Genomic DNA, 23,755 nt, shown 5'->3' with positions numbered 1-23,755 from the left:
TGGTCTGGGCTGGCGGGGGGGGGCACTGGCACTCCCACCTGCTCCCCCTGCCCATCACCTAAATGGCGAGTACAGCTGGTCGGGGGTGCATCAGTGCTCTCAGGGGGTGCACATGCACTCCCACACATCCCCTACATGTAACCACTGATAACCAGTAAGAAAATTCCTGTTCTGTGATATCACAGCTGAGAAATGTGAGCCATTCAAAGCTTTGCTAAATTTTTCATAGCGGCAAGTGACTCTAACTTATGGCACAATGGGTGCACCAACATGGGCTATTAAGGTGAATCAATAAACAGTGCTTATTGTGTTAGAGTTTATAGCTCCCTGGTGCCATGTTTACACATGCTCCTGGGACCGCAGCAAGTTGATGAAAGCCCGGATCACAGCACATTCATGAAGGCCCAGGGAGGTCAGTCCACCACCCCAGGGATGCTCCAACCCAGCTCAATATGCTGGGAAGGGCTGGCAGGGGCATGAGGGTGCTCCAGTGCAGGACTAGCTGGCAAGCAGTCCCTGCATCAAAGCATCCTTGTGCTCCAGTCAGCCATATAAACATCTACATGTGTAGTACTGTGGAATAAAAAACTCGGCAGCAGGATTGTACTTGTAAATGTAAGTACTTACAAGTACTACCCATAGGTAATTAGTTTCCTGCAGCCTAATAGGGCCACATGTGTACATGTGATATGTTTACTGCAGAGCTAATTAATCTACTCTGAAGTAAACATTTTGTGTAGATGCACCCAGTGAAGCCTTTCGTCATGCTGTTATTTTGTGGTTAACCTTTAAACTTTTTTAGGGAAATCAAGAAAATAGCTACTGCATACATTGCATTTTGTTTGGGGTTTTTTTATCAGTCCATAGAGGTGGCAGGCAGAACATATGTCCACTTCAGCAAGTGCCAGAAATGTTAGTAAAAATGAGCTGAACATACACAACCAAAATGTATAGCCAAGCTCAGCTGACCTGTCGTTACCTTAAAGCACAGGCCCAAAAGGCAAGCAGAGTTCCTCCCATCTAAGATACAGACCCACCCTAGGATATAATGCATCAGGGTGCCCACAACAGTTATTGTTCAGAAATGTTACTTCTTTAAAAAAAACTTGGTTGGCAAAGTCTTACCAAATAAAACAAGACTGAAACTGGGTCCCAGTTACTGAAGGGGCTGTCCATACTTAACTAAGCTTTATGTTAACCCAGTTCCATATCAGGACTCTTATGTGAGCTGCACATCTGTGCAAATCTGATCATATTTCATTACCCTTGACCTGTCTCTCATTCCTCCAGCTGACTGGAGTTTCAACATGCCAGAAATTCCAGGGAACATAGAGACAACTGTCTCAGAGACATCAGCCATAGTTAATCCTTTAGAATCCTAGGGCATTTATACACATGCTCTGGGAGTGGTGGTGGGGAGGGATGAATGCTTTAATTAGAGCAACTCCAAGAGCCACTTTAATTAAAGTGCCTGGAGCATCTTATGCATCTTGTGTATCAGTGACTCTGTGCTGAAAAATGACAGCAGGGGTGCTTTAATTAAAGTGTTTTTGACAAGCTTTTGATAAAGTGCATCCACTGCCATTTTTAAGCATGGAGCCGCTGATATACTTGACGCTCTGGGCACTTAGGGCTACTCTAATTAAAGCACACCCCCAACTCCCAGAGCATGTGTATAAATGACCTAGGATTCAAAAGGATTAAGTATTGCTGATGTAATTACAGCACATCAGAGCAGCCTCACCGCTCATGTATAGGCACCTCTATATTCCAACAATGGCTATACTTGTAGGTGATACTGTATACTAGTTTAGCCAAGGGAATTATTTTGGCATAAATTAAATGATGTTGGAAATGATCTGCTTTATTTGTAGACTGAAGATGCTTGGTCACTTAAGAGGCAGATGTATACACAGTGCTAGCATTACAGAGCTGTAGTGGGAGCACCACTGCCCTGACGCTGTTAGCCAACAGTGGGTGATAGGGCTTGTGGGTGCGTTGGCAGAAAAAAAGCGGATGATAGTGCTAGTGGGGAATTGCCTGGCATTTGACAACAGAGAAATCTGGTATGGAAGGATGCTAAATTTCTAATTCCAGTGTTCTTGTAAACATATCACATTGTCCAACAGTCAAATTCTATCTCTAAGTTTAATCATATCTTTATTCAAATATTCTTTGTCAATGTACACATGGGTATGTTTGTTTCCAACCCACCAGCACAGCCTGCTTGTTTCTTGCTGTATGAAATTCATAAATGAAGTGTAAGTGTTGACACTGGGCAGGCACATCTTTGCAATGCCACTGCCACTACCACCACTGCCAACTCTAGTGCTGCCATGCAGCCCCATGCCCCACTGTCAGTGCAGAAATAGCTCTGCTGCTGTCCCACTGCTGCCAGGCCCTGGCTCCAGCAGGGCTGCAGCCGTTCTGTCATTGCCATAAAAATCTCAGGGGGTATGTGTCCCCTGTTTCCCTCCATGCATCACCTATGATAAAGTAACAAGTATTTGACTTTGGAAAACCTTAACATGACATGTAACTTATAAAAAGAATTTTTCAGTGAGTAAACCTCTTAACCAGGGGCGGGCAAAATGTGGCCCGCCAAGCCAATCTATCCAGACCACAGGGCCCCTAAAAAATGTAGAAAATTAATATTTATCTGCCCCTGGATCCCTGTCATGCAGCCCTCGATGGCTTGCCAAAACTCAGTAAGTGGCCCTCTGCCCAAAATAATTGCCCATCCCTGTTTTAACTGATCCTGTATTTAAAAAAGACTGAACCGTACCAGTGTTTCATTTTTAAAAAAATGTTACTGGTATTTCTATTTAAATAGAATAGAGGGGATGTATATGCAACCCAACTATTTTCATTTTCTTTTATTGATGAGTTATTTTGTAGTTAGGACTTATCATTAATTACTACTAGCACAGTGTCCTGAACTCACTCATGTAAAACTATATATGCAAAGGTTGGGCCTTATAACCAAAGTCTGGTTCATTAGAGTCCTTTCCCATTAAGAGCTGTCTTTTCCAGAAGATTAAGGGTTTTATTCGCTGGTACCCTCTGGCTACTTTGTGCAATTTCAGGACACAGAGCAGCCATAAAACTAGCTTAACTGGCCAGTTACAGCTGCATTGCTTCAGTGAAGCATATCAGTGAACCTGACCATGGTCAGCATAATTTTTCTTATGAAGAAACTAATATTTGTTTTGTTTTCTCTTCTTGCAGAAAAATATACGAGAAACAGTAAGTATCATGCTATTTAGTAGATATTGTTGCTTTTTAGAAATAAAGTACTGTCTCTTTTTATTAAAAGACACAACTTATTTTCATATAGAAAAATGCTGAAAGCCATGTTTAGAACCATTCAGAACAAAGGCACTGTTTTAGCAACCCAGTCAATCCTGTGCAGTGACAAGAAATAGATTTCTTCCAGACATGGGCAATAAAGACTTCCAGTCTTAATTTTTCCAAATCTGTTCAGTTTTCTAATGACTATTGTGCCATCTTTGCAGCCTGTTTTTAAACTTCTGGTTTATGGAGCTGGTTAATGTGGTTCCCTGTTCTTTTGGAGCCTGCTATAATCACCTTCCTTCATAAAAGATATGCTCACAAACTCCTGCTGTTCTAATGAGTGCTTCTCAAAAAACAGTGCTGGCCTTTGAAATCCAAGACTAGACCAGGAAAGATTTGAAGACTAGAGATTTAAACTCTGGACACACAGCCCTTCTAGACTCTCTTAAAATAGCACTCATCAGGCCTTTGTGAACCTTCTTGACTCATATCAGATTCTCAGATGAAATTGTTTCCAAGATTATGACTGTTTCTTCTCCCTTAAGTAAAGCAATAAAGGAGGGCATATTTCTAGACTATAGGTTTTAAAGATGCACAGGGCCATCATTGGTTCGGAAGATACTCATGAAGAGGGTTGTAAGGAAGATATAAATGAACCAATACATTTAAATTTACAATTCTAGACAACAATATTAACATATAGAAGAAGGATAGTTATAAAGATGGATAAATTCTTAAAGTACCTAAAAGAGTGGGCAAAAACTTGAAAGAGAAGAAATACTAAATTAAAGTGTCATTTAAGAAAACAAACCCCAGACATATGACTGTGTGCGCGCTTGGATGTCATATGGTCAGCCCTGCCAGTAAGGTCGGGCAGGATTCCCAAAAACTGATGCTAGCTTCAAAATGATGAAACTTAAATACATAAACTTTGGGCAGGCTGAGCAATTGACTTTTGTATTTTTTATCTTTATAGTGCATATTTTCAAGATTTTTTTCTACAAATAAAAATGTTCTCTTTCTAACTGAAATTCTCACATATGCTTATGACTCCAGGAGCTGGGAGTTAAGGATATGCCTACACTGTGTCTTTGGTGCATTCTGGGAGGAACATGACCACACATACTTTGCCTACCCACTTACGTGTGTAAAATTCAGAAGTACAGCATTAAAGCTGTTCCTGGGCTGTTTCCCATGGCTCCTCTCAAGCACACTGGAGACAGAAGTGAACAGCAGCCCCAGAGTGGTTTCTCCATCACATTTCCAGTTTGGCTTATACAAGTGGGAGCTGGTAGGCAAAACATGGCCAAGCACGTTTCCTGCTAAGAGTGATGGGGACTGGGTATATAGATGTACCTTGGGAGAACCCTGAAATATCAGGAGCATATTGATTAAAAACACCTGACATGGCAACATTGTTTGTGTATATATGAACAGTGTTAACAAATGCACTGACTTGCACTGCCCTATCTGAAATTAGCACACATTTTTCTCCTTCAAAATACTAGATTGTGAATCTCTAGCTGCATTTAAAGGATATGTAAGCAAGGCCATCCCTGGGGGGGATAAGCAAATCAGGGAGACTGACCCGGGCCCCACAGATCCAGGTGGAGTGGCCACAGTTCCTTCTGCAGGGCTACTGAGTACTGGTGACTCTGCACTGCCACCAGCTTTGGCTCTGCGGTGCCACCAGCTTTGCATCTGGCTGCTCGCCCTGCCCTCCCCGCTGCCACCTCTGCTGGCTTCTTTGCGTCTGGGCCCCACACAGGCTGATTTGCCCCAGGCCTTGCACCCTGTTATGATCGTCTCTGATAAGCAGTTACCTCCTATGGGCCCTGCTACATGTTCAAATTAAAGCTGGTTAGAAATATAGAACTGTTTCACATTTTCAAGCACCAGCTTTATAGCTGGTTGGATCAGTAGTCTTTTCATGGTGTGATAATTACTTTGCACATGTAGCTGATCCAAGTCTATTGCATGATTAACCAGTTAATTGTGTAATAATTATTTTGCCCTTGTGGCTAGTTTTACTTTGTATGTGTGGCTGGTCTAAATTTATTGTGCGATTAATGGGTTAATTGCGTAATATTGGTAATGTGTAGCAGGAGCTTCAAGAGTACAAAGGAACGTTGCTCCTTGAATGGTGGAGAGCTCTGGGAATACCTTCTCTTGGGGTGTTCTCACTTTTCTTAGATTTGTGCCTAAAACATCCTCGACCCCTTAGCTTGCAGCAAATGGCCACTAAGATGAAAAGATTAAGTCAGTAGGATCTTTTGCCTCTTCATCCTTGACTGCCCTTCATAACTGGTTTAACCTGAATGAAAAAGTACAACGATGTTTATCTAAAAGCATATTTGGTAGTACTGGAACTTTCAGATTACAGAATGCTTAACCTTCTAGTCTAACAAGGAAATGCCTGCTTAAAGATCAAATTGTATCCGTTGAATGGGTTACCCCCAAGTACCAAGAAAATAGGGCCAAGTTTTCTGGACACTTTGGCAGGTCTGAGTGAGAACAGAATGTGATTCATAAAGAATCATTTGTCCTATATATATAGTGAAAAGGTGAATTTGCACACTAAAAATAATAATGTCAACATAATTTTATGACACATATACACAGTAACAAAACTATCAATTTTAAAGTGACATTGAATCCACAAGGAAACTATCTATGAAATAAAGAATGAGACCCAGACTAAAGATTCAATTGCCTATATTTTCATGGTTTACCAACTAACTATTTAGACGTAGGGGTTTTTCTGGTGTTTGACTTTATTGCATTGCATCCAGGGTAGAGTGCGTGCAGTGAAACCCGCTACAGTTAAGCCAGCTGTGTTTACTTGACTGCAAAGCTACAGTAATGATTTGCAATGAGATTAGTGCAGCTACTTATGGCACTAAAATACTTGGTAAATTCATGATAAGACTGGGTGGCTGAAGTAGCATTACAAATGAATTATCAACTTAATTTTCTGCACAATAGATGTCACAAGTCGTTACACATCTGTTTAAGTTGTGTGGCAAGGCCGTGCTCTGATTGGCTACAGAGTATTCTAAAGGGGTATATTAGAAACAGTACTAATCTATGGAGGGTGGTTATCATCAGATAATCTCACAGGGTAGAATAAGATGAGTTGAACTTTGTGGCATTTCGTGCCCCAGGGAGTCATTATCTCATAACAAACTTCCTATCTTTCAAACCATATTGCTAGACTGTGTCATGCAGATATGTGAACAGAGGGCTGTTTATCACTCGGGCAGCTGTCCAAAGAGCAGCCATATAAAGAGAAGACACTTGAAGATTTTTTCCATTCATGAGACAGCTTTTAAAGATTTGCATTCATGGGGCTTTTCAGGGAAAACAATAACAATTTAAGATTTTCTTTATTACTGCTGCCAGACATCAGAGGAAAGAAAAACATCTCTCTATATATAGGATATGTGGGGAGCGTGGGGGCAGAAGAACAGAAACAATGAGAAGGCTCAAGGACACTCAAGAGCTTTAAAAGGATTTATTGTTAAAACTTCTTTTTGGGATGCTGGACACTTTACAGTTAGTGCCTGCACATGAGAGATGGCTTAAATATGCAGATACCTCTTCTGCAAAGCATCTGAATCATTAATTAGTCAGCCATAAGAAGTGTTGCAGCAATTTTATAGGAGGATGCAAAGATCTTTCTGCACATTTTTGTATGGAGTTTCCTTGTTTTCACACTTTCCCTCTGTTTTCCATTCTCTCATTCTCTTGTCCTGTTCAAACATTCTGGTTCACCTAGCATATAACCTCACACATCTAACTTCAGGAATCATTATTCTTCCTTCCATAAGCTCCTTTTTAAGGATGTAGTAAACATACAGCCTTGTGTTTCTATTATGAAGAGCTGGCTTACTCTTACCATTCTCCTTCACCTTATTAATCATAGCTTGCTCCTTGCTTGAAAATGCAAACCTACAAGATGGATGAGGTATTTCATGGAAATCCTTCCCCAGCACTTTGTACCTTGGTTGTAGTAGAGTTACCCATTTTGTCCAGGATTTTTTTCTGAGAACACTCTTATGAGCAAAGAGGCCCTTCTACCCAAAGACAGGTAAAAAGAAACAAAATAATTCCTTAAGAAGACCTTCAAAAAGAGATGGGGTCATGGTTTTAGAATGTTTGTCACTTGATGGAGGTAACATGTGGGAAAGGAAAGAGCATGATAGGAGAAAGTCAAGAGATCTAGATAATCTGGATTAGAGGTGTAACTAGCATTTTTGGTGCCCTGCATGGGAGAATGAAAGGGAGTTGGAGGGTGTCAAGCCCCAGGGAGCAGGGAGAGGGATGTGGTTCTGAGCTCTTGATGCCATGGTGTGGACACCCACACCTTAGCTGTTGAATAGGGCTTGCCCTGTCCTATTAAGATTGAGGTAAATTTCATCATTATGGAAGTCTGCCCAGATTAAATTTTGAATCCCTTTGAAATTCACCTTTTACCAACTGTAGTCCAATCCAAAAAACTACCACCAAAATGTGATGATTAAGACGATATCAAATGACTGTGGTCATAATGGCAAGTTCAGAGGAGCTATGAAAAGTGGTATAAGGTATACACCGATAAGTGAATACAAGACTCTGCTTTGATGTACCTATGTACCTTTGATATTAAGGCACCAGAATGAGGAGTCTACAAAGTCTGAACTGGTTACAGGAAGCCAGACATCCTGTTGAATGCATCTCATCTTTGACTTAAATGGGGATTGCATCTCTGTCACTCAGTCTAAAACTGGGCCATAATTTCAGTATTTTCAGTAGTTAAAACCTCAACTGCAAAATGTAAGCAGTATCAGCTTTGTTGACCAGATAGGAATAATACATTATGTTTCTTCAATACATTGTACCATACAGGAAAAATCTGTTTGTTTAATTATAGAGGAAAACCAAATTTGATGGACATGGGATCCCTGATGATCAAACCTATACAGCGTGTGATGAAATATCCCTTGTTACTCTGTGAGCTCTTGAATTCAACTCCTGCTTCCCACCCAGACCACAAGGCACTTCAAGGTGCCCTTGCTGCTGTGAAAGACATTAACGTGAACATCAATGAACTAAAAAGGAGGAAAGATTTAGGTAGGAAAGAATGTACATTACTCTCCCCTATAAGCGGGTTCATAGACTGGCTTGTTATGGGTGGGGGGGTTCAACTCATCTGATGTTATCAAAGATGCTGTTTTCTGGCTCTAGTTGAGCTATAAAACAGACTGGGTTATGAGAAGGTGTAACTGATATAAGAACTGCATTGTGGTTTCAAGTTTAAAACCAAACACCTAGACTATATCACAAAGATTTCATTTCTAAAAGTTTAAAAATGATTATAGCTTGTTAACATAGCAGCATTAGTGATGCAATTCTAAATATTACTAATAATTAGCACATAATAATAAAGCTATTTCTTACAGACCCGCTGTGTTGAAGTCTTAACTTTCCTACCTTTTTCCCATGTTAACAATGATACTAATGAAGTGTTCATCGTCTCAATCATTTTCATACCATATTACAGAAAGTGACATCATCAAAGTATATGGTTACAAATGGTTTCATATTAGAAAACAGGATGTGTAAGAGCCTGGTAAATACAGATTATTAGTGCTGTGAAATTTTCTATCTGCAGTGCTGAAATATAAGAAGAATGATGAAGAAGAATCTCTTAAAGAGAAGTTTTCAAGGCTGAATATTCACTCCATCAGCAAGAAATCCAAAAGGGTTACTACCCATCTGAAACTTTTGACGAGAGGAGAAGGTCAGGTGTGTAGTCATATCTGTTTGAAAGCTTGTATTGATAGTTCAGTTCTGCTTTTCTACTGAATTTTTAATGACAATGTTTTGAAAATAGGTATCATGATATTACTCGTTTGGCATTTTTTAGTATCTTTTCCTATGTTCCACAGCAGAGAGAAAGAGGACTTTATGGCTATATACATAAACTGGTATAAGTGATCAGAAACTAGTTTAAGCCTGTAACAGAACAGATGCTCAGTGCACATAAACCAGTTTGAAAATGGCTGAAACTGGTTTGAGATAAACCTGGTTGAATGTAGTGTCACATTTAACTGATTTGGGTCAAACCAGTTTATGTAATGTCTGTCCCAGATTCCTTCCTGGTTTAAGTTAAATCAGAGTCCCCCAGCTTCCTGGCATGCTCTCTGGGTTGGGTGGGGCTCTCTGCTGGCTCCTCCCTTCTGCTCCCTGGCTGCAGCTCTGGTAGATACTGCATGTACAGGGCATCTGTCTGGCTTCCTCCTGCTCCCTCCCTCCCCCTCACCACTCTGCTGAAGCATGGATTCCCCTCTCCCCTCTGCCTTACACAGACACCTCTCAGCATTAGCTAGCATACCACATTCTGGCGATGGTCCATACTGTGGCAGAGAGGACAAAGGCAGACAGCATAGTGTTGGCTTAGGGCTTTTAGGAGCTAATCAACAGGTAGCTGGTAATGTCCCTCCATTCCTTCCTTGGAAAAAGTTTTAAGAAGAGCTTGAACTAATGAGAGAAGCTTTTGTGTTTCTTAATGGGCTGATAAACCCTGAGCTAGGGGTGATACACTGTGTTATCAACTTCCTGCTGGAGGAAGGGATACCCCTCACTAATCAGAGCGTCCTTCTGGGTCCTGACCACAAACCCCTTCAGCTCAGCACTTTGGAAGGGAAGGGAGGGCTGCTCTACTACCCCCCGGCTTCTAGCCTGAGCCACTGCGGGTGTGTGTCTGCATTTCTGGAATGAAAAGGGAATGTCTATCCACCCTCCGATCAGTTCAAGCTTTGCAGGTTAGACTATGTAACCCCAGTGTAACTATGGGTAAGCGAGCAGGGCACCAGCAACATGTGCTGACTTAGAAGGGGTGCTGAAACGGCAGCGCCCTGGGAAGTCTCTTCCACTGCAACAGCAGCTGGATTTAGGGATACTGCATCATTATAGCAGCTGCTGTAGAAAGTGACATGGCAGCAGTGGCCTGAGTCTTTGAGCCCCCTGGGGAGGTAATACTGGCTACCCTGACCATCTCCAGCACTTGCCCCTCTGCTCCCCAAGTATGCAAATAATTAAACCCCCTACTCTATTTTATCATTGTTGTAATTACATGATTGTTTATCAAGATAACATTTTCAAAAGCAAAGTCAGTTAGGCCCCCAAGTTTCACTTTCAAAGAGTCGCAAACGTTTAGAAGTCTAAATTTCTCCATGAAAACCAAGGGGAATTAGCCTACTAATTGAACTAGGTGCTTTCGAAAATTGAACCCCAGTAACTTTTTCTAGCTGCTTATTTCCGGACATTTGCCTTATTAATGTGACCTGAAGGTTTGTGCCTTTTCTTTTTTCTTATTTCTGCCTCCTAATATACATATACAACACCCCCCCCCCATTTTTTTGTGTTTTTTTGATAATTACATTAGAAAATTGAGAATCTACTTTTTTTAATTGAAAACTCCGGCATACTGGAAGACTGACAAGATTATGACATCAGAAATAAGCATGTAGTAAAACCTGACTGAGAGGGGAAATTCTTGTTTTATTCATTCTGTTAAAATTTCCTGATTTCTGTTTGGTTTCATTCCGTTTTTTTAACTTAAAACACGTGAGAATCAGTTTGGCGATGAGATGCTTTTGTTAAAGACTCAGGATTCTATCCTCTTCAATTAGAGGCCAAGCAAGCTTATGATTCACTTTTTGTAGACCTGCAAAGACTCCTGCAACAAAACTAGTGAAGACCAGCTTTGATATTTTTTATCTTTCTAAGGTACAAAGCAAGTAGAAAAGAAAACCTTTTAAACATCTTTTCAGGGTTTCTTTATATACAAACCACTCCTTTTCTGAGCAGTGTGACTATAATATGTACAAATCCTGGCACCGCGCAGAAACCATAGCACCGCCTGCTCTGTGGTTCTGCATCAGTAAAAGCTGCACATTCTGTATATTAATGGGCACTGGAAGAAGCAATGCTGTGGTATGAAAAGACAGCTTTTGTTTTCACTATTTCCTTCCAAAATGTAAGTATATATATAAAAGAATTATTGATAAATGTAGAAGCACCTACACTAAAGTAATGCCAGGCTATCTTGATGCTCTGCTAAAATCAAAATATCAGAATCACTATCATGCATATTTTAGTATCTTGGGATTTATTTGTTTTAAAATCTGATCATAGGAGGTAGATTTGGAAGAGTTCCTGAAGTACTTTGTTCACATTTTTATAGACATACATTTTGTTAACCAAACTATTGCTGTCCTAAAAATTGTGCAAATATCTATTTTAGGTGAGAGACCAAACTTTTAATAAGGAGGAAAAATTATTTAGATGTTTAGAAAAAACCGTGAAATTCTGTGTGAAGAATATTTCACTTTCTCTACAACATCTACAAGTGAGTATATCATGTCTTCACCCATAAGAATGCATGTACACACACAAAACCACATATACCCCCCACTTAATGCACATCTGGCAGTATTATCTAATATGAAATGAAAAAATCCTATGATAGACCCATGTACAACCTAATGTTACATTCCCACTGCATTTGGGGGATTAACAGCAAAAAGCCTATGAAACTGGGCTTCTGTATCACTCTGTTTATTACACAGGAAGTCTCACTAGTGGTTGTGTGGAAAGCAGGGGAGGGAAGAAAGTTGTCTTGGGACAATCATTATGTTGAAGCACACCATGACTCCACAAGGGTCACACCTTGCACTGTAGTTGAGTAGCAGTTGATTTCAATTAGTCCTCATTACACTGCCCAAATTACTCAGGTTGCAGCTATATGAGTTAGAAGGTCCTGAAAAATATACCGACGTAGATGATGTCTTCCTTTAGCTCCTGTGTGCTTCAGTGGATTTTTCTTGAAATAAAGCCTTTTCCATTGGATTTTCAGTATTGCCAACACATGGTTTTTGGCATTGTTCTTAAAGTCTGTGCTTCAAGAATGTGAAAAACGTGGCTCTTTCTTATATATGTAATATATATCTATAGCTATCTAGATATCGAGATAGATAGATAAAAAGTTAGCTTAGAAAGAGCTAAGGTTTTCACATTCCCAAAGTGTAGACTTTAAGAACATACCAAAAATCGTGAGAGTTGGCAACACTGGACTTTGTTCTTTTGTAATGACTTGACTGTGTTCAGGAGCACCTTTATGATCATCACAGGGTTCCAGATAGCTACTGGTTTCTTCACTCTTTCATTCCCAATTTGTTCAGTGAGCTTTCTCTCCCTCTGGCCTGAATTGTCAACTTAGCAGAGGCCACAAGGGCCATTAAAAATAAAGGGCTGTACTAGCTGACCTTGACTGACATACGATATAGGGAAAGGCAGTTTTTAGTCTGTAGAAGCTTCACAAAGTTTCAGCCAACTTGGTAAACGTGCCATGACCCTTGAGTTTACCTGACAGGTGTTGCCTGCAGACTGTGTGGATTTTAATTCCTTGGGCAGCAGTGTTCATGATACCAAGTGAAATCCCCCTGTGCAGAGGCCCAGCCCCACTTAGGTCTCACTAAAGGGTACCACCAAAAAAGTGCATGGACCTTGCACTGGCTGTTTCCACAAAAACTAATTTAATGGCTTTTGACTTAATAAATCTCACCATTGGAGTTAGTATACCAATTGTCTGAGGTGAATGGTGGTAATCCTATTCTTTGAAAAATTTGGAATAAAACAAGGGAGAATATATACACAGAATATAAACACAGTCACGTTTCGATTCAGGGTGGAATAGGTGCCAGAGACAGAAAAATGCTATGAGTCTAGGAATATTGTGGCACTCTGAATTAATAAATACGTTGTGTTAAAATTAAAGCAAATGATCAATTTATTTTAATATTCTGACCTTATTCTTTTTTAGGACTCCATGCTTCTAGCTGCACAGAGTATAAGTGAACTTCAAGATATTTTACATGACAAAAGTGATGAAGAAAATGACTATTCAGAAAGGCTGAGTAACACCGGAAACCCTTATAAAAGCTTTGTGAGTTTAGGAAATATGATCATATCATGCAACTATCAGCATGTGTAAACTAAGTGTCATAGACTCAACATTTAAAAAAATAACTCTTTATGAGTCCATTGGAGTTACTATTTCAATTATTTTTCTGAATGAAATCATGTACAATTGCTAGGTTAACTTAATAACAATGCAGCTGTCCCAAAGGGCTGGAGAATGTTTCCCTTCAACCTAAATTTCTGATGAAAGGCTAAAGTTTCATATTGGCTTTGCCTCTGACATGCCTGAGCCCAGATAAAAATAAATTTTCTAGAATTGAAACAGGCCTCTGCTGAAACCAGGAGCATTGCAGCTCTCATGATTTTTATCTGGAGTGTTGTAATATTTGGTATTTTCTTAAACCCTCAGCTCCTGGAATCATGAAAATATAAGGAACCCAGCTATTTATTTTAAGGGCAGTTTCTGTCCCTCACAGTTGCGGAGAAAAGACTGAAAATATGAATACGACCAAAATCCCAAAATTGTTTTCTTAAATCTCATAACATTTAATCCGGTTTCAGGTAGGCCTGTGCAAGTCGGCAGTGATCCGATCCGGCCGAAGCGGCTCCGAAGCTTCAGAGCCGCCTTGGAGACCTGGCCATAGGGTATAATGGAGAATCAATGAAATATCTATAACTTTGTTGTTTTTTGTCTGATTTGGATGAAACATGCAGGGGTGGTAGCCTCTGCTGAGAGTATAAAACCTGCCAAGTTTCAAGAATATCGGTGCAGGGGTTTGGGGGGGAATTATACCCCAAATTCTTGAAAGCCAAACTCATGTCACGGCTGTGTTACACCATAGGGGGGGTGAAAACTGCAGGGCTGGTAGCTCTTACTGAGGCCACAAAGCCTGCCAGGTTTCAAGGAGATGGGTGCAGGGGTTTGGGGCGAACTGCACCTCAAGCTGCAGACTAGCAAAACTTGTGTCATGGGTGACACTGCGTGTGTTAAGGCGCAGCAGGGTGACAGCTGCAGGGGTGGTAGCCCCTGCTGAGGTCACAATGCCTGCCAGCTGTGGAGAAGGTGGGTGCAGGGGGGATTCTGGAGCCCTGCACCCCTAGCTGCTGACAGCCAAAACTTGTGCCAAGACTGTCTCTGTCTTAGGTCAGTTGATTGTCTGTATTGATTCTTTCCTCTCCTCAGCCTGGTTTTGTAGGTGCTAATTGATGCTCCTTGAGTCATTATGTAGTAGCTAGGTCCTGTGTATTGAGCTGGTCCCTGAGTCCCTGGTTCCTGAGTGAATCATGATTGATTGATTGGTAACTGGGAACACAACAGTATTGCAGCCAGGCCTGCAGTAGTGCCTCCCTACCCCGCCCCAGGACAGAGACAGTCCCACAGTACCCATGGCACAAGTTCTGCTTGTCCACAGCTTGAGGTGCAGTTCCTCCCAAATGCCTGCACTGATCTTCTTGAAACATGGCAGGCTTTGTGGCCTCAGTAAGAGCTACCATCCCTGCAGTTTTCACCCTGCTATGTTGTAATGCCTAGATGTGACATGAGTTTTGTTTTCAGGAATTTGGGATGCTGTTCCTCCCAAACCCCTGCACTGATCTTCTTGAAGCTTGGCAGGCTTCATCCGCTCTGCAGAGTCTACCGCCCCTGAAAATTTCATCCAAATCGGACACAACAAAGTTACAGATATTTTACTGTTTCCCCATTACGCCCTACGGTCGGATCTCCAAGGCGGCTCTGAAGATCTTCGGAAGCTCCAAACCGCTTCGGAAAGCCAAACAAAGCCAGCGCTTCGACTCAGATGTGCTGCTTTGGACCCCGAAGTGTCCAAAACCTTTCTGGATCCAAAGCTCAGTCCAAAGCCTTGCACAGCCCTAGTTTCAGGATTTTGAACTTCTAGGTTTCCAGGCTGTACTAGATCTTTTCAAACTAAACAAACTTCTTCAAAGCTTTGGGAAATTATGCATCTCCCACCCCCTACTAAAATTTAGGCAATCAGGCCCTTCCATGAAACTCTAACTGGACTCTCTTTAGTAATAGCAAATGCTTTGATTGATCAGTTCACCCCGCCTGATGAAGAGAAGCTAGTGTTTGGTGCTTCACTAATCCATTGCTAAAGGATAAGATATATTCCAAAGCAAAACCATAAGGGTTGGCTCTTCATAGTTCTGATAACTACCATCCTCCATCTTTGGAAGTGTTATACTTAAACATAATGTCATAGTTTAAAATAGCCTTAAAATAAATAAAATTCATCCTGTGAACAAAGGGACACAGGCACCATCATTTCTTATCATCACAATGGTCCAGTGTATCCAATGCATAATGTGTCTCCAGAATAGCTGGTCTCAGATGCTTCAGAGAAGAGGAAAGAAATTCCATGCTGGACTAAACAGGTCTTAGCTGTTGCACCTGGGCAGTTACCATGTGCAATAGATTCTCGGGAAATCTTCTCCCTCTTTTACCTCAGGTACCTAGTTCATCTACCTACTTCATTAGTTAAGTCAAAGTCAAGAATAGCCACCTTTTAACATACTGATTTTTACTTAAATCAGATTGTTGGGTTCTATCTGCATAAGCATTTATACTGCTTAATAAGAACTGTTTTCAGGAGCCTGTTTTGTTTTATTCAAAAGGAAAGACTGCCATTTGATTAGGAATGCATGACTCTTCTCTCTATCATGGGATGCACTTTCTCAGCCTCCATGGAGCTTTACAACACTAATCTAGTGGCTGGACAGGGAACTGAGAGACAAGCACACACACCCTTAGATTCCAGCTCTTTGGATGATCACTTAACTTCCCTCTGCCTGTTTCTTTAGTATAATAATAATAACAATAATAATAATACCTTGTGCAATAAAAAAATTGTTAATGGGATATGGGTCCTACCAGTCCTGATCAGTTACCATCTATTAGCAGGTGAGAAAGAAGGTGTGAATGAAGTATTACTTGGACTCTTTGTATTCCTTCCCAGGTGGATCAACTGGACAAGCTGGTTTTGAGCCCTCTCTCAGGTCTACAGACCTTATTTCCAGGCCCACAGAAGCTGATCCAAAAGCGTTATGACAAGTTGCTGGATTACAACAGCTCTCATCAAAGGTCAGCAGGAGAAGAGCTGGATCTGGCAAAGAAGGAGTATGAAGCTCTCAATGCACAGCTTGTGGAAGAGCTTCAGGTGTTTAACCAGGCAGCCAAGCAGATTGTGGTGAACTGCCTGCATTGCTTCATCACTCTCCTCAGGCAAACGATGTGCACAGCTCTACAGTTGTATTCTGCTGTGGTGGTGCTTGTTCCAGTAAGTCATCTAAGGGGGGAGGGTGCCTGTGTATAATTTACCTGGAAATACTTAAAACAAACATCTAGACAACCCAGGCTATGTTCTACTTGAACACAGTCTGATTTTTTTTTCAGACTCTGCGTCCATCCCCCTGAAGCCTTGTCTTCCATGGGCATTTTTTCCCAACAGGGAGGACTCAAGTGCTACTGCATTAGCTTCTCCAAGCATTGAAGGAAACGCTACAGTAAACAGGGAACTATGCAGTTCCTTATATATTAACTCCCATAGATCTGCTCTGAGTGATTTAGAAAACAGAACTGGAAGAACTCTGCTGCTGTTCTTTCTACACATGCAACCCTGCTGCTGTAACCCTTTCTACACTTGCAACCCTGGTGCTACTAATACTGGTAGAACTATGCTAGAATTAGTATTGGTGGGAAAATGCTGTCACAAAAATCAATTGCAGCTGCCTCTGAGTCTGTGAGGAATGGCTTTCTGTCCTAGCTACAATGTGAGCTGCAACAGTGCTTTTGATATTTTTTAGGTGCATTTAGACAGGGAAAACATTTTACCTTTATAGCAAAACCCTTACCTGAACTGCATGGACATGTACCAGTCAAATAATAATTTCTAGCCACTCATAGTGGTAACCTTTGCTTTTTAAAATATGGATCCTCACATCCATCTCAGTGAAGTGACCGAGTTGGGGTGGGTATGAAATGATGACAGTGTTTTTCTCAGAGAGGTTGAGTTACCCAAGTAACAGGGCCCTGACCATGTCCCCATAACTGCAGGCTCCCCCCAGAATACAGAGACGCACATGCACACCCCCTACCCCCTACAATGGAGCCATGTTTCAACTACTGTCCTGCTGATCATCCCCTTCTCCATCCCTCCACTGATGGACCTCTGTTTTAATTACCATTATGCTGACTGAGGTCTCAACAAGTTTCCTTATGATGGACATTCACACTACTCCTTAGGAACTGATATAGGCTATTGGTGAGTTTTGCACTGGAGTTCCTTCTTCCAAAAAATGAACAGGCTACTTTCCAGTCTTTGTCAGCATAAAAATGAGAAATCAAGGGTAGGATTGCATCATAGAGTCTTCCTGGAAGTAGTTGCAGCAGTCAGCTGGTAAAGTCCTGTATATAGTGTGAAATTCAGTAAGGACACACTAATTTCCGTATACCACTATCTTATTTTAGCTTAGCTTACATAAATTAAGAGAGAGATTTACCCAGGTATTGGTGGCACCCTTTTAATCCTTGTTCATTACGTGTGGCACGTTGTAGGCTTTTTTGTAGGTTGTTCTGTGGGGGATGGCATACAAGAAGGATTTAAGTGGACAGTCACGTGGACTCTTTGGAGAAATGGTTGCCTATGAACATATAGGGTTGGATTCAATAGCCTAGAAGGCTACTTCATGTGCAAATTTCTCCTGGAGGCAAGGCCTGTCTCTGGTTTTGGAGAAGTGGTTGTACCAGGCATTGTTTTCCTTGGGGATTTCTCCATAGATTTTTTTTTGCTTTTTGCTATTTATATCCCACCTTTATTTAGGCTTAGGCCTGTGCCAAAGCCATGGATCAACACTACAGGCACAAGCTAAACTTAGGAAATCACCTTTAAATTAATACCAGAATGTCCACACACAAAGTTACACCAATTTAAATATGTCAGTTTTTAGACTGATATACTTAAACCAGTGTCATTCCTATGCTTAGACAGGTCATAATAGCAATTGTTGTAAGCTCCTTGATGCATGCCTTGGTTTATGTCTGTCCAGTGCCTTGCATATTATGGACATGACTGGAAACCATAATAACAATAATTAATAACTCAGATTTTCTGACTCCCAGCACTAGATCCACTTGACCAAAACTGCTGTGCCTTATGTCGTTACCACATGAGATCTAATCTCTCTCTTCATTTCTAGCTGTCTTCCTCAAGTATCTCTGGAGTACAGAATCAGGTGATGGAAGAAGTTCACAAGCTGAATTTTGTAAAAGATACCACCACCACCACATTCATTGAGAGAAAACTCAGCTTTGAAAAGAAGAAACCTGGCCCTTCTCTGGTGAGTGTCATGCTTCTGTCAGTGGAATGATGGCTTTTGCCAAAGCTTCCTGTCATGTTTCTCATCTGGACCTGAAGTGGACAGTATGCCAATCTGCCACAAAGCAATCAATCCAAACTTGATCCATTGACTTGGAACTGAAAGAGACTTCCTTCCACCCTGGGAAGAGACTGCAAAACAATGACCAGTGACCTCTTCTGATTTTTCTACTGTCTTTTCATAATCATTGATTTTTTTCATGGTACCATCCTTAGATTTTCACCAAATCTGTCCTGGTCATCCCATAACCATACATCAAGCTATACTTTATCTTATGGCATTCCTTAATCTTCTGATGTTTGGTATGTTTAAGTTTTGTGAGTGTGTGTGATGGCTTTCTATAGCTGGAACAAGAGAATTTAGACATGCCTAACATGCAATCTGATCTATAATGCATAGATAGAACTGTAGGAACACAATAATGATAACGATGATAATAATAGCAACTGAATCATACCTTTACATATTCATACAAGAATTTCATGTAATAATACAGAGATTGTTGATCTTATGGCTTCTGCCTTATAAAGTGAGTTATTTATATGAACTCACCATTTGTGTACCAGGTTTGAATCATGTTTCAGTCATTGTACATCCAGTTAAAGATTTTATTATTCAGAGTCTGTAGGGCAGATTTCTAAAGGTGCTTAGTGCCTGCATCACATTAAGTAGACTTCTAAATTCTTCTAAAGATCTAGCTTTTAATTTTCAGCTATTAGTACAACAGATGAAAACATGCAGACCACAAACGTGAGTGCACGGGCTGGGGAATTACGCACCTAAACACCCATGAGTATGACATTTCTTTTACATCTCTGCTACAGTCACACTAGGTAAACATCAGCTTCTTTTGTGAACACCTGTTTCTCCAGCAATGGCCCCAGAATTACTCCCAATGAACATTAATTAGTTTATTTTCCTTTTCAGCCTGAATCTCCACGCCAAACAGAAAGCCACAGGTCTAAGCTATTATCTACATATGGTGCAGAATCACTTTATCAAGCTAAGCGCAAATGCAATGCCACACAGGAATTTGATATTGATTTATATGAGGGGGAACTGGTGGCTGTTGTGGAGCAAAAGGACCCCTTTGGAAGTATGAGCAGGTGGCTTGTTGACACAGGAAGTAAGTCTGTTGCACAAATACCCCAATAACAGCTTCCCTTTGGGCTATTGATGTTCTTTTTCATTCTTGGCCCATTTGTTTGTGTGTCTCCTGTTGGCAGCTTATAACACAAAGGATGACTATGAAACATATAAGAACTAGCTTGCTTTTGTTGTTTTTTTTCCCATCTGATATCTAGTTCTTAAAGGGTATGTGTATTCCTCCTTCCTGAAGCTCTACAATCCAGCCAAGGTGCAGAAGGATGTTGCGGAGAACAGTTTCTGCGATGATGATTTTGATAACATCAGCCTTTTTGTTTCTTCACGGCTTCCCAGTGACAGCAGCACAAGAAACCCAGGACATAAGAGAAGTGACAGCAGCTCATCTTCTCACAGCCAATCTGAAAAGCCTACCATTAATGGGACAGGAACAGATAGTTTTCATGATATGGATGATCAACATGTAAGCATTATGCAATATATCTGTCCGTGTGATTCTTCACTTTTTTTCTAATTCCAAATACAAAAGCTGTGGTCTGCTGCTTACAGTTTAAAGGGGTAACTTTTTGGCTTCAAAAGAATTATATTAAACTCCTACATACATGGGAATTCAAACAATATTATTACCTCTTCTATTATTTAGAATAACTGCACCTTCTGTGAAGAAATGATGAACATTTCAGTTAAGCTGTGAAGCACTGCTCTGCTTTAGGGAAACAGTTACACTGTTTTAAAAGGCAGGGAGGGGAGTTACAGTTGAATTGGACATAAGGGTTGTATCTAGTATGCAAAGTTAATCCACAGTAATTTTCCCTGTTCTATCTAGAGGAAAATTTCTGCAGTTAGCTTCACTTACTGTAGGTTAGGGGCAGGCAGGCAAAACAGTTAAACCAGATCAGCTGATGCACAGTTTTAAATGATAAGTCAAACTCTTCTCCCTTTGTCCCCTTCAGACCAGTATATTTTTAAGCCCTACAAAGTAGTACAAACTACACCATTTTCATGGAGGCAAAATGCCTTTAGCTACTCCTGGGAGTACAGCCACTGTCCTTACCTTGACAGAGTACAGTATGCGATCCTGTTCAAGAAGTTAGCTCAACCTTGTGCTGTTTTTAGCTATTCAGGCAAGGTCATGACCAGGCCTATAAGGAATTCCCCAAAGTTACCTATGACATTATTACCTCCAGGTCAGATTGTTGCAATATATGTTCCTCAGCCCTAGGCGTTCCTCACAGAACACCTAAGGCTGAGAATGTAACCACTGCTACTTTTAAATACCTGGGACTTGGGAACTGATTGCCCTCTATGAGGGAGCTTTGGCTCCAGGTGCCTTTGAACAACTATGCTTAGCATATGTTAGGTGGTATACAGGGCTTGCTTTTTTCTCCTGGGGGATTTCCTTGTGCCCTTTACTTGTAATTGCCAATTTTGTTTTACCTGGGTTTTATATTGTGTGCACCCACGTAGCACATTTTCCACACTGAAATAGGACAGAATATGGTTATAAGTATGGATTCCAGTTTTCTTTATGTTGGTTGTTTCATTTTTCAGACTTTCTATGCTGTGTATGCATTCCAAGCAAGAAGTGATCAGGAACTGAGTCTTCAAGAGTACCAGCGGGTTCGGATACTGCAGTTTTCTGACTTGAGTGGCAATAAAGAATGGTGGTTAGCAGAAGCCAAAGGACAGAAAGGCTATGTACCAGCTAATTATCTTGGCAAGATGACATATGCTTAGGAACCAAAGAGGTTGTGGAACTAGTTTCTCTGAAAAAATTCCTCAGTCTGGATAATAATCTATTTCAGTTTACAGCAAGCAAGGTGAACGTGTAAGTGATTGACATCAGCCATGATAGCTGGAAAGGCATCTAGATGTTCCTGAGAACTTCCATACTCAAAGGGCCATCACCTTGTCAAAACCTGAGGCAGAGAACATTAACAGGAAGCCACTCTGATGAATGTCCTGAAGGACTTGCTATTTTATTACCCATTCATTTGCTTTTTTTATGAAGTACTGTGCTAAGTCAGGATTTAGTGCACAAATACAAGTCACCACTAAGCTTATACTTTTCTAGAGCTGCTACCTCCATGGCCTTTAGAAAATAATAGTAGAGCCCATGAGAATTAACCTTGGAAAAGTACAGTTCTATGGGGATGCTACAGTTCATACTGAGCTGGCTCTTCCATCCTATCTTTAGATACTTACACGTTTCTCAGAGCTTTTGCTTTGGGACTGAAATATCATGTGTCTAACTGTATCCCAAGTGAGGTTTGTAATGAAGATTTACAAAAAGTCAATGGGGTCATTTTTGAATGATCAGAGGTAGAAATATAGGTTTTTCCTGCTTTAAGAAGTCTGTTTTTTTGTGGTTGGTGACTCAAAAAGACTGTTTTAAAGGTTAAATTGTGGCAGGTACAAACTCCTTAATAGGAAAGGAACTCTATGCTAAAACTGAAAAACCTAAAAGTAGATTAGAAATAGGAATCTTCTGAAAATTACATATGTAGCCTGTATGATGTGTAACCTTCCATACCAATGTAAATATGCACCAGATTTGGATCTCCAGATGTATATTTTTAGCTAGATAACTGCCTGGGCATGTCTACATGTACACTTTAATGCACACTAGCCGATTTTACTGTGCATTAAAGTGTCACGTAAAAAAACATGCAAATATACCAATGAACAGTAAAGTAGGCTACTGTGCATTAAGCATCACTAAAAAAGAATGTGCTTTTGCTACTGTGCATTAGGACAGCCTAATGCACTTTTATTTAGTACCTCACATTGGAGTTACTAAATTTAATATGCATTAGGAAAAGTACATTAATGCACATGTAGACACGCACTGAAATCAAAACTGTTAAAATAAAATGAAGCAGTGCCTTTTTTGAATACCTATTCCTTATCCAACCTCTTGGCAGGAGAGAGGTAGAGGTTATAATATCCTGAGAAGTGCATCAACATGCCAAGACTCATGATACTATGAGGCATCTTCCTCAGGCAGTTCGATCATTCTTATTCCTGGAGCATATAAACATTAGCTTAAACAATGAAAGAAGGAAAAGAATGTATTTATTTTGACCGTGCAATAATTAGATTGTTTAGCTTTTTGCAGAATTTGGAGCCAACATTTGTGTCACTGAAGTACTTTTAAACTATTTTTCTCAGTGAAAATAATAAATGCAAAATGGTGAGGAAAGATCAAATTACTAAAGTACAATCCCAACAGGTTCCTACCTACTGTACACTGAAGTCAGTGGAAAGATTCCCACAGTTTACCGTGATCACTGGATCAGACCCATCTAACCAGAAATGAATGATCATGTAACGTCATATTAGCACACCATATTATTTATTTAGTATATTTATTTATTAGTATTACCATAGTGCTGAGCAGACCCAGTCATATAGTAGAACCATTGTGTAATAGGCGTTGTGCAAACACAGATCAAGACAGTCCTGGCCCCAAAGAATTTGCACTCTAAATAAACTATAAACCTTTCCCAAGTATTTGCTGCACCCTACATCACCATGGACAGTTCCTGATTGAACCTTGAAATGACAGTACTATTAAAACTGATGGTGCAGTTGGCTGGTCAACAATATGCATAAGAAAAAGTAGTAATAAAGCTTCCTCCACTTAAGTTCAAGTTTGAGGATAAAATGAGTAAAACTCTTAGTATAATTCAGCAATAAACAGAGAGATGCTACCAGCAAAAAAAGGATGAGAGAGTTCATGAGATTGCTCATAAAATGAAAACAAAAGAGTTTACTATACATGTAGCTTTAATATTGTCTTCGCTAAGAAAAGGCAAAAAAACTCTTGAACCTGCATAAAGCATAGCTGTGGCAGATCATGGAGATAAGCTCACATACTTTGCATGTGGTTACCTCATGTGCCAGAGAAGACTTTAGAATTCACTGGCATGGACATCCAGAGTCTGACTCTCTAATTCAGTGGTTTTCAAACTATGTTCCATAGAACCCTGGAGTTCAA

The 23,755-nt window shown here is 40.5% G+C and overlaps 1 protein-coding gene across 1 annotated transcript in view; it reads left to right on the top strand.

The window, feature by feature from the left end:
* The window catches only part of ARHGEF38 (Rho guanine nucleotide exchange factor 38), a 50,242-nt gene extending 27,902 nt beyond the window's left edge, over window positions 1-22,340 (top strand). The window contains exons 5-14 of the mRNA XM_019534152.1: window positions 3,229-3,246; window positions 8,207-8,406; window positions 8,948-9,081; window positions 11,585-11,689; window positions 13,163-13,285; window positions 16,233-16,553; window positions 18,472-18,612; window positions 19,579-19,777; window positions 19,956-20,218; window positions 21,307-22,340. Coding sequence (XP_019389697.1) covers window positions 3,229-3,246; window positions 8,207-8,406; window positions 8,948-9,081; window positions 11,585-11,689; window positions 13,163-13,285; window positions 16,233-16,553; window positions 18,472-18,612; window positions 19,579-19,777; window positions 19,956-20,218; window positions 21,307-21,492 — 1,690 coding nt within the window. The 3' untranslated portion in view covers window positions 21,493-22,340. The remainder of the gene's footprint in view (window positions 1-3,228; window positions 3,247-8,206; window positions 8,407-8,947; window positions 9,082-11,584; window positions 11,690-13,162; window positions 13,286-16,232; window positions 16,554-18,471; window positions 18,613-19,578; window positions 19,778-19,955; window positions 20,219-21,306) is intronic.
* Window positions 22,341-23,755: the final 1,415 nt, after the last annotated feature.

Source organism: Crocodylus porosus, unplaced genomic scaffold (assembly GCF_001723895.1).
Source record: "Crocodylus porosus isolate Cpor-Errol unplaced genomic scaffold, CroPor_comp1, whole genome shotgun sequence".
NCBI classification, from domain to species: domain Eukaryota; kingdom Metazoa; phylum Chordata; order Crocodylia; family Crocodylidae; genus Crocodylus; species Crocodylus porosus.
This window is presented reverse-complemented; position numbering and strand designations above follow the sequence as displayed.